This window comes from Gracilinanus agilis, chromosome 3, assembly GCF_016433145.1.
Source record: "Gracilinanus agilis isolate LMUSP501 chromosome 3, AgileGrace, whole genome shotgun sequence".
NCBI lineage: Eukaryota > Metazoa > Chordata > Mammalia > Didelphimorphia > Didelphidae > Gracilinanus > Gracilinanus agilis.
In genome coordinates, this window is record NC_058132.1 from 415,226,958 (window position 1) to 415,239,136 (window position 12,179).

Here is a 12,179-nt window from a genome sequence, read left to right on the forward strand (position 1 = left end):
TAGTCAAAGGATATGAATGAACAGTTCTCAAAAGAATCGCAGCTGTCAATAACCACATGAAAGAATGTTCCAAATAACTAATAAGATAAATAGAAATCAAAACAATCCTGAGATTTCATCCTGCAAGTTAGCAAAGATGATAAAAGATGGCAATAGTTATTGTGGGAAGGTTTGTGGAACAATGGGCACATTGATTCATCATCATCATTATTAATTTTAAACCTTTATCTTCTGTCTTAGAATTAATACTAAGTATCGGTTCCATGGCCAAAGAACAATAAAGACTGGGGAGTGGGGTTTTAAGTGACTTTCCCAGGGTCACAAAGCTAGGAAGTGTCTGAAGCCAGATTTGAATCTAGCACCACCTGTCTTTAAGCTTAGCTCTCTATCCACTGAGCTACCTAGCTGCCCCTTACTGATTCATTATTGATGGAGCTATGAATCAATATAACCATTTAGGAAAACAGTTTGAAATTATGCAAACAAAGTGACTGAGATGCCCATATCCTTTGATCCTGAGGTTCCATTGCTGGGCTTATTCCTCTAACGAGGCCATTGATAAAAAGAATGGCCAAAACATTTATAGTTTCATTTTTTGTAATAGCAAAGAACTGGAAACAAAATCATTTTAGCCATCATTTGGGGAATGGCCAACGAATTATGGTGCATGAATGTAGTGGAATATTACACAGTGCTGTAAGAAATGATGAATGTGACGAATACAGAAAAAAACATTGCTCTATAGATGAACAAAGAATGAAGTAAGTAAACCCAAGAAAACAATATACACAATGACTTCAGCAATGCAAATGGAAAGAACAACTACACATACAAATCAAAAGGGCAAATTGCAAATTATAAATAATAAGCATGGCTGAAACAAAAAGATATGAGAAGATATTCCCACCCTTTTCTTTTGTAAAGGTCCACAACAGTTGCAGACTGCACAAATTTTTAGAATTTTTTTAATGTATTGATCAGTTATGAAGATTTTTTTTCTCTCTTCCTCTTTTTTAAAAAAATAGCATTTGTTATATGGGATAGAGCTCTGGGAAGGTGTTAGAGAGGGCTACTGAGGGAAACTATGGTGATATAAAAAAACAAAAGATCAATAACAATTTATTGTAAAAAAGAAATATTTTTCATTCCTTCATTCCAACTTATGTTCTATGATTCCTCTTGAAAGGAAAACCTTACCATACAGAGACAAATTCTGCTTCACATAGAAGACATTGTTGGCTTTTAAAAAATAATCTTGAAATTGGAATACATATGGCTTAGTGTATATTGAATACTTTTTCAGGAAGAATGGGTACCTTTTAATAGAGAAAATTCCTAGGGAGCTAGGTAGCCCAGTGGAGAGTCAGGTCTAGAGTCAGGGTTCAAATGGAACCTCAGATACTTCCCAGCTCTATGACCCTGGGCAAGTCACTTAGCCCCAGTTGCTTAGCCCTTACCACTCTTCTGCCTTAGAATCCATACTTAGTATCAAATCTAAGATAGAAGGCAAGACTTAAAAAAAAGAGAATATTCCTAGAACATTTAAAACAACAGTTCATCAGATAAGTAATTAAAAATCACAGTTTTGCCTTCCTTCTTCAGCTTTGGTGAAGTTGTTGCCCTCTGTAATCTTCAGAACAAACACTTAAATCTTCCTTTCATTGGAGATGGGATATATTTTTGTTTTCATTCATAATCACTTTAGTTTTTTTTTTTTAAACCCTTGTACTTCGGTGTATTGTCTCATAGGTGGAAGAGTGGTAAGGGTGGGCAATGGGGGTCAAGTGACTTGCCCAGGGTCACACAGCTGGGATGTGGCTGAGGCTGGGTTTGAACCTAGGACCTCCTGTCTCTAGGTCTGACTCTCACTCCACTGAGCTACCCAGCTGCCCCTTCATAATCACTTTAAATGTTTACTTGCACTCACAGTTTACTTGCACTCAATCAAAATACCCACAGTTACACTGTGTAGGCTGACCACATTGTATCCTATATGTCCACATGTTATACTTGTATGCACCTCAGTCATAGAGCAGAAACCCACATTACATAAATGTGTTCTATTTGCTTTACACACTCCAAATTTTAATATTGTAGCTAGGTTTCATGTAGCTACCTTATTATGTCATTATTTTAAAATACATTGTAGGTAAAAGTACAAATGTTCTTCCCCACACATCTGAACAGTAGAAATGCTTCCTGTTTTCAATTAAATGTTTATTCAACAAGTATTTATTTTGGAGCAAAAGTATCTATTTTACACACAAATGTACAATGTAAGAACAGTACCTGTTTCTTTATAAGAATATGTTATTTAAAAGACAGTTTAAAAATAAAATTCTATAGACTATGATGAATCCATTCTTCTCTTCTCCAACATCTCCCTTCCTTCTTCCCTTTTTCCATCACTGATAATACAGTTCTTAGAAAATAAAGTTTTGCAAGACTTCAGGAAGGATCGTCTTTGTTCTGTGCTGAAGAATGCCAAGAAACTTAGCAGACAAGTCCATAACTGAGTTTAACAGTCTTCTAGTTTTCCTCACAAAGGGCCTGGAAAAAGAAAAGGGACATATTTGTGGTGCTCTGATGTACGTGCATGAGTGTGTACGTTTGTGTGTATTTCTTTTTTTTGTGGGAAGATGCAAAATTCCAAATCAAAACTATGAAATCCACAGGATTATATGAATAGGTTGTTAAATGGGAACTGTGGCCTAGCAAAAGGTCCTTGATAGGGATGAGGAGCAAAGCAAAGTGTTCATTCTGATTGCTTGGAAATGTTCTATACAAATACTCTAATAGCACTATTGACACAGGTGGAGCTCATTTGAGCTTCACTAATTTGGAGTATGAAAAGGATCTGCCTCTTGGGCAGTCAGGTGGCTCAGTGGATTGAGAGCCAGGCCCAGAGATGGGAGGTCCTGAATTCAAATTTGGCCTCAGATACTTCCTAACTGTGTGACTCTGGGCAAGTCATTTAACCCCCATTGCCTAACTCTTATTACTCTTCTGTCTTAGAACAAATTTACAGTATTGATTCCGAGGTGGATAGTAAAGGTTAAAAAAAAAAAAAAAGAAAAGGATCTGGATTCTTTTACTTTTGCATTTCAGAGAAGACAAAGTGTGTAGGCAAATTAAGGGCAGGAACAGCACACTTGGAAAATTTAAGTGAGAGAGCTCTTTTCAAGCATTCATAGATGCTTTGGAAGTGTTCTTTAAAAGTGTTGTGCTTTAGTCCCACAAATAGGGGGGTGACAGGGAAAAGCATTCCTTTCTTCCCCAAGCAGAGAGCCCAGGGCCTGAAGTCAGAAAGACTTGAATTCAAATCCAACCTCAGATACTTACTATCTCGCTTAACCATTGTTTGCTTCAGTTTCCTCATCTCTAAAATGGGGGTAATAATAGCACTTGCCTCTTAAGATTTTTGTGAGGATCAAATTATATAATATTTGCAAAGTGCTTGGCACAGTGTCTGACACATTTAATAAATAAATAATAAATATAATAAATAAAAAATAAATCCTTTTTCTCTTTCTCAGCCTTTCCAGTCCTTGCTGGTGCTGAGCCAAATGAGAAACTATTGTATAGTTTTGATGACTTGATAACTCTTGTAAGCTCCTGAAGAGCAGATAACCATGTAACTTTGGACAATTCATGAGTAATCAAGATTCAGATTGATCAGACAGCCTGGCATCTTATGAAGTTTGGACTGGACAAAGGAAGGGCCATATAATTTGAGAAGGAAGGAGTGATCTAGAAAGAGTGATTATATTCCTAGAATTCTGATGATGGGGTCTAGGAAAAGAGAAGGATCAGGCTCTTTTTGCTGTCAATTTCCAGTTGAATCTCCATTCTTTGCCAGAAAGCATAATCTGCTAGTTATAAGTGGGAACAACATATCTCTATTTTTTATAACTATCTTTATTTTCTTTTCTCTGCTTCGAGAATTAAAAAACCTTATTACTTTTTCTTCCTGCTTCTTTTTAAGTGGAATTATCTACATTATTATTTTATGAATTGAAAATACATGTGCTATCTTTAAAGCTTTGATATTCTAGAATTATCGGTTTCATGTTAATTTTTTTCTTTACAGCTTATTTAAGGTTGAATTTGTCCCAACTTTGGATACCTTTGATGAAGATGACTGAATATTGAATTTTCTTTTTGAAATTTTATCTTGCATTTGCTGGATTTCTCCCCCAAATTTAATATGCAATTTTCTTTTGAAGTACACTTTTATTTTTCTGTTATGAAATGTCCTTAGCAGAGTTGCAGGAAAAGAGAGAACCTATTAGGAAGTTTCTTCTTTTAGTTGACAGAACTTGCATTTTCCTGCTACTGTCAAGGAGGCAAATCAAGGGACCATTCTGGTCTAAACAACAAGGCTATTCAATGTTGATCCACAATATGACTGAAATAGTCAAGTAAGCATGTCATCTCTTTCACTGAAGTACCAAGTCGTGTACTATATGTGCTTGGCTAGGAATAGGTAAGGAATATCTGTATATGCTAATGCTATGTATAGCTCATGTTACGTAGAAATGCAAAACGAGGATAATAATAGCATTCACCTCATAGTGCTATTGTGAGGATCAAATGAACTAATACATAAAACACTCTGTAAGCTTTAAGGACACATTAATGCTAGTTTTGATTATTAACAACTACTACTAATTTCTTCAATTGAACTTACACGAAGAAGCCTAAAACATTTCCCTCTTTGTGTGGGGGAAAGTTTGTTTACTTTCTTTGTTTTAAATATGTGTTTTGTTTTTACTGCAGTTTACCACAGATGTTTGCTAGTCTGGTTGTATTTACTGGTTGGGAGGAAACAGTGGAGGGGGAAGCATCATCAAAGAAAGTGAGAGGTCTTGCCAAAGTGCTGTCTCTGGCTGGAGACTTAGAGCTAAAAAAGAGGAAATTACAGATTTTTAAAATATAATTTCCCAGAGCAGAGGAGCATTATACTGAGAAATCCATCTAAGCAATGAGTCAGAAGTAGGTTAAGTGAGGACAAATGGGAATGGATGAATATTCCTACTCACCATTGCTATAACTACATTGCTTGCTAGGATGTAGAATCAGTGGATTCACTGAATAATCCACTGGATTTATCATATTATAACATTTTTCTTGTGGAAAAACAGAGAGTTACAGAATGAATAGGAATTTGGATTCTACTTAATAAAAATCTATATAAATTTATGTGTTAAAAAATCTAAACAGTTACCTATTTATATATTGCTTCTCAGGAAAATGGAAATGTGCTTTTATTTATTCTTATATAGAATATTGTAATGTCATTATTTTTAGCTAATATGAGTATTTTAAAGATTTTTCAAAAATCTTCAAAAAAGGTTAGCAGGTAGTTATGTCATCAATAAGGGGTTATTATAGCATACCTTTTTCTTGGCATCATCTATTTGTTTTAATTCCTCATAACGATTTCTAGATTTCCAAAGAGGCTGAAGCATCACTTCTTCAATCATAGGAAAAAGCTAGAAGAAATAAATATACAAGTTTAAATATTTCATTATTCTTAAAACAACAAAAAGTAATAAAAAATAAATGTACCCTACTCTTCCTTTCACATAGATTTCAGTGGATGTTCTAAACAAATATTCTAATAGTACTATTAACACAGATGAAGCTCAATTTGCCTTCCCTAATTTGGAATATGAATAGGACCTGACTGCTTAACTTTTGTCATTTAGACAAGCACAGTGAAAAGTACATAGAACTTGGGATCAGAAGACCTAATTTGAGGTTTCCAGGAAAGAGTTATATTACTTATTGCATGGGCTTTTCCTAAAGATTATATAGTACAATACATAAAAAATTATTAATAACAATAAAGCAGATGTGAATTTAGAACTCAAAACCAAATTTAATGTTAATATTGTTTTGACATGCCTTACGAGTTCAAGAGGAGGGAGGAGCAAGACTCCATAGGAGTTCCTCTGATAAATATTTATGTTGGAAAATAGAAGAATTAGCAGGGATAAGGAACAGTGGTCACATGCAATGAGGTTTAGACTTATTCTATTTGGGACTAGAGGGTGGAAGTTGCTAGGAGGAAAATATAAGGGTTTTAGTAAAGTTCTGTATTAATCAATAGTGTCAAATGGAAGCAAAAAATTCTGACAGGATTTCAGTCTGTATGAAAAAAAGGCATACTGTTTAGGGTAAGAAGTGTTAGAGAAATAGATGGCACAACTATGCAGTGGATAGAGTGCTGGGCCTGGAGTTGGGAAGACCTGAGTTTGAATCTAGCTTCAGACCCTTGCTAGCTTTGTAACCTTAAGCAAGTCACTTAACTGCTGTCTTCCTCAGTTTCCTCATCTGTAAAATAGGGACAATTGTACACTTACTGTACAAAGTTATTATGAGGATCATAATGTACAAGAAGGCATATACAGGAGATAATATCTATAAAGAGCTTAGCATAGTCAGTGCCTGGCACATGGTAGACACTATGATAAATGCTTATTCCTGTTCCCCTCCCTGCCACTCTCTACTTGTCAGAACGCATCTGTATTACTGTGTCTAGTTCTAGGCACCATATTTTAGAAAAGACATTGATAAGCTTCCAGGTGAAGGCCTTCAAGTTCATACCAGGAGGATTAGTTGAAGGAAGATTTAGGGTAGTTATGAAAGGGTTGTAACCTGAATGAAAGATTTTACAATGTTTTACAATTTTTTTCTGCTTGGGCCCAGAAGGCTAAACTAATAGCAATGGATAGACATTACAAAGGGGCAAATTTAGGCTTGCCTCATGATTTTCTTTCTAATGATCAGAGTATCTAAAAGTAGATTTGGCCTCTCGGAAATTGTGGCTTCTCTCTGACCAGGGACTTTAAAGCAAAGAATGGTTGACTATTTGTTAAGTATATTGCAGGGGTATTATTTTTAAGGTAGAGGTTGTACTATAAAGTCATTTAGATTCTTACCAAAATCTGAGATTTCATGATTCTGAGTGAAAACCATTTTCCACAAACATGACTTTTGGGAGTAACTGCATTGCCATTAAACAAGTTTCATTTGAGTAACACTGAAAAAAATGTGGTCAAGTCTTTCAGAAGACTAGGAGATTATGTATAACATATAGTCTAATATCAGCTACTTACCTTGGTAACTGTTTCAAACATTGGAATCAGAACAAATTTGATGAAACCAATTTGGGCTGTAGGTTTGGTCACTTTATCTCGATCCATGAAAGGTGCCACTGGAAGTCCTTCAGATTTTTCTCTGTCACTCTGAGGCAAATGCAGGAGACAGTGTTCTAAAGACTAGAATTTAAGAATACCTCAAGAGAGCAAGGTGCATTAATTGATACAGTTCATTTGTACTTATTAGAGATAATAGGAATTAAATAAAAATTTTCAAAGTCCAAAAAAAAAGGAGATAGTAGGATGGAAATTTTTATTTCAAATAAAATTATGTTAGTTGCTTGTAATTATTTGCATTGAAAGTGCATTTGCATAGATAGGAGAAATGATAATAAATTATAATAAAGTGTTAAAAATTATTTTAAAAATTATTGCATTGACATGCATGGTACTTTTAGTGTTAGATATTACCATTGGAATAATTAGGAACTAGAGAATGAAGCAGTTTAGTTGGTGCCATTCCTTCCCATCTTTTCTAATAGATTGTCTTTTCAATTTTCCCCTTTCTTTGTAATCATCCCTCTCTCCTAGTTTTCTCCTATCTCCTATTTCATTCTTTTTTTTTAAACCCTTGTACTTCGGTGTATTGTCTTATAGATGGAAGATTGGTAAGGGTGGGCAATGGGGGTCAAGTGACTTGCCCAGGGTCACACAACTGGGAAGTGGCTGAGGCCGGGTTTGAACCTAGGACCTCCTGTCTCTAGGTCTGACTCTTACTCCACTGAGCTACCCAGCTGCCCTATTTCATTCTAACAAACACATCTCAATCTCTTCCATTCTTAAGAAACCTCCACTAGATTCAGCATCACCTCAAACTATTGTCTTTTGTCTCTTTTCCCTTTTTTAGTCATAGTCCTTAGAAAAAGTTATCTGTACTTGTTACCTATTCTCCTCTCATTTCTATTTCCATCCTTTGTAATTTGATTTCTGACTTCATTCAACTGAAACTCTAACTAGAGTTAGCAGAGATTTCTTAATGCCCAAACCTAGTGGTTTTTCTCAATTCTTATCTCTCTGAAACAATCTTTCTATCATTTGACACTATTGGCCAACTTCTTTTCCTGGATCTCTTTCTCCCTTTTGATTTGTGACACCCTTTCCTCCTGGGAAAGGAGAACAGGAGGACATACTTGTCCAGCTCCTTTACTTTGCTGATGCATTATCCATATCATTTTGATAATAATATCTATTAAGCATCCACTATGTGCCAGGCACCAATATAAGAGGTGGGGATATAAAGAAAAACAAAAGACATTCTTTGCCCTCTAGGAGCTCACAGTCTAACTGGGGAGACAACATTCTAGCAACTATATACAAACAAGATATGTACATGATAAATTGAAGATAATCCCAGAGTAAGTCAGACAATCAGGAGGGATTATGAAAGTTTTAGGTGGGACTTGGAGTAAGCCAGGAAAGTTAGGAGGTGGAGATGAGGAAGGAGAAAATTCTAGTCATGGGGGACAGTCAGAGAAAATGCCTAGAGTCAAATGATGGAGTATCTTTGAGGAATACCAAGGAAACCAGTGTCAATAGAACATAGATTACATGGGAGAAAAGAGGTGTAAGGTATACAAAGAATGGAAAAATAGAGGAGGGTCAGGTTTTGAAGGACTTTGGATATCATATAAAAGATTTTACTTGATCCTAAATGTGATAAGAAGCCACTGGAGTTTATTGAGTAGGGGGTGACATGTATTAGGGAGATTAATTTGACACCTGAGTGGAGGATGGACTGAAGAGAGGAAAGGTTCAAGGCAGGAAGACCAACCAGCAGGCTATTACAATAGTTCAGTCATGAGGTGATGAGGACCTTCACTAGGGTAGTGGTAGTGTCAAAGGGAGAGAAGGGGCCATATGTGACAACTTGGCAATAGAATGGACCTGGGGTGAGGGTGAGAGAGAGTGAGGAGCTAAGGATAGATAACATCAAGGTTGTAATTTTGGGCACTTGGGAAGTGGTGGTACTCTTAATAGAGAATTTAGAAAGAGGAGAAGATTTTGGGGAAAAGATTATGGGCTAAATTTTGGACATGTTAAGTTAAACTTCTCTGTAGTATATCTAGTTTGGAATGCCAAATAGGAAGTTGGAGATGCAAAACTGGAGGTCAATAGAGAAGTTGGTATTATCAGCCTAGAGAGTTGATAAGACCATGAAGTGAAATACTATGGAGGAAGAAAAGGACCCAGGAAAAGGCTTTGTGGGACACCCACTGTTATTGATCATGACCTGGATGAAGAACCAACAAAGGGAACTAAGAAGGAGTGGTTAGATAAAGAAGAGGAAAAAAGAGAGAGTTATGATGATGATATAATTTCTCCTAACATGTTTCTGTTCTAGAGCCTCTTCTCTTCTTTTTCTATACTCTCTTGGTGATCTCATCAGCTCCTAGGGATTCAATTATTATGCAGGAAACTTTCTGAACTATGTGGAAAGTCCTAGTCTCTCTACTGAGCCGAGTCCCACAATTAATTGGTTCCACAGCAGAAACTTAGATGATTTCCTCAGGGGAAATTACATTAAAAAGAAGGCATAGCTCTGCTTATGGTTCAACCTATGGACCACCAGAGAAAGAAATGGCAAACCACTACAGTTTCTTTGCCAAGAAAACTCAAATAGAGCCATGAAGAATCAGATATGATGGAAATGACTGAACAAGAACCATAAGAACTTTCCATCTCACTTTCTGAAATCTTCCATATGTGTTATCTCCCCAGTAGAATATGAGTTCCTTGAGAGCAGGGACTATTTTACTTTTCTATTTATATCTCCATCACTTAGCACAATGTTTTGCATACAGTAAGCACTTAAATTCCTTTTCCCTAATTTATTTCCTTCATTTATTTGTCTTTAGTTCAAAAAATCTAAAACTGAGTTATATCTTCGGCCCAAACACATCCATCTCTTAAACTTTATAATTATTGTCAAAGATCCTTCTACTACCAGGTCTGCAACCTTGGTGTCACCTTGAATATTCACTTTTATTCCACCTACATGCCCAAATCAGTTGCTAAATCTTGTTATTTCATATATTTCTATGATATTTCTCTCATTCTTAATCCCCTTCTCTCTAATTCATACAACCACCATTGTAGTTCAGTTTTTAAATCACTTTTCGTCTGGATTATTACAATTGCTTTTTAATGGTCCTCCCTGCTTCAAAGTTTCTTTCTATTCCAATCTCTCCTCCATATAGGCATCAATGTGATTTTCCAAAGGCATGTTCCTAACCCAATAGGCTGCAGTGGCTCTTTATTGTGTCCAAATTATAAATTTCTCTCTTTAGTTTATAAAGGCTTTCAGAATATGGACTCAACCTACCTACACTTACCAAACATTGCCAAATATTTAGCTAAACACTAAAGATTCTGAAGAGTTTCAGTTATAACGATTCATGAAGGTATTAAAGATGTATTCAAAAGCTCATTCTAATGAGCGAAGTGTTCATAGACCAGACTTATGGATATATTTCTAATATTTCACACGATTGATTTCTGAATCTTTAAACTGGAGGGGACTTAAACTATTCTCTTGCTATCCATTCCTTTATCTTGCAATTGGTTGTCAATATAATATTTCTGTTGTGCCACTTGTTTGATTGACATTGCACAACTCCCAATCCTAACATCCATCCTTGAAGCCTCTAATAAATAGTGCAGCTTGCTCAGCCCACTCTCTTGGACTCTCTTTGACCATCTGAGGAGGAGCTGACATGCTGAGACCACACTAAAGTTTTGTCCTTGTGTTCCTTGTCTCTCTCTGCTCCTTCTGTGGCTCGCTTTCTCTAGCCTGTAAACTTAACCCATTACTTTCCAGCTTTCAGCTTCCCTCCACAAAGTGATTCAAACTCACATGAGAAATATTGTAGAGTGGGACTCTACAGATTTAAATTTTTTAAAAAGTAGCCCTTGTTTTCATTAAGAAAAAAAACCACAAAACTTACCTTCTGTCTTAGAATTGATACTAAATATTAGTTCCAAGGCAGAAGAGTGGTAAGGTAACAATTGGAGTTAGGTGACTTATCCAGAATCTGAGACCAGATTTAAACCTAGGACCTTTTGTCTTCAGCCTTGCCTCTTTATCCACTATCCACTGAGTAACCTAGTTGACTTTTCCAAGAATTGTTGTTGTTGTTCAAGTCCTGTCTGACTCTGTTTGATGCCATTTAGGGTTTTCTTGGCAAAGATACTAGACTGGTTTGCCATTTCCTCCTCTAGTTCATTTAACAAATGAGGAAATTGAGGTCAACAGGGTTAAGTAATTTGCTCAGGGTCACACAACTAATAAGTGTCTGAGGCTGGATTTGAACTTAGGAAAATGAGTCTGACTCCAGCCCTCATACTCTATCTACTGTACCATGTAGCTGTCCATTAGTCCCTGATTTCAAGGAGTTCGCAATTTAATTATTATAAATTCTTCTCTTTATTCTTGCTACAGTCCAGACAAATTAGCCTTCTTATTTTTTTCATACATTGCATCTATCTCTTGATGTCATGCCTTTCCACTAACTGTCTCCCATTTCTAGAATGAATTCCTTTTGGCTTCAGCCTTGTAGAATCTCTGGTTTCCTTCAAGGGATATCCTCAGATATTAATTAATTCCCCCAATATTACCCAATACTTATTTTGTCTTTCTTTCTTTCTTTCTTTCTTTCTTTCTTTCTTTCTTTCTTTCTTTCTTTCTTTCTTTCTTTCTTTCTTTCTTTCTTTCTTTCTTTCTTTCTTTCTTTCTTTCTTTCTTTCTTTCTTTCTTTCTTTCTTTCTTTCTTTCTTTCTTTCTTTCTTTCTTTCTTTCTTTCTTTCTTTCTTTCTTTCTTTCTTTCTTTCTTTCTTTCTTTCTTTCTTTCTTTCTTTCTTTCTTTCTTTCTTTCTTTCTTTCTTTCTTTCTTTCTTTCTTTCTTTCTTTCTTTCTTTCTTTCTTTCTTTCTTTCTTTCTTTCTTTCTTTCTTTCTTTCTTTCTTTCTTTCTTTCTTTCTTTCTTTCTTTCTTTCTTTCTTTCTTTCTTTCTTTCTT

At 35.6% G+C, this 12,179-nt stretch overlaps 1 protein-coding gene across 1 annotated transcript in view; it reads right to left on the minus strand.

Annotated features, from left to right (window-relative positions):
• Positions 1–2,205: 2,205 nt before the first annotated feature.
• The window catches only part of PDE9A (phosphodiesterase 9A), a 243,660-nt gene continuing 233,686 nt past the window's right edge, over positions 2,206–12,179 (minus strand). The window contains 3 exon segments of the mRNA XM_044669233.1: positions 2,206–2,550; positions 5,400–5,495; positions 7,125–7,286. Coding sequence (XP_044525168.1) covers positions 2,530–2,550; positions 5,400–5,495; positions 7,125–7,286 — 279 coding nt within the window. The 3' untranslated portion in view covers positions 2,206–2,529.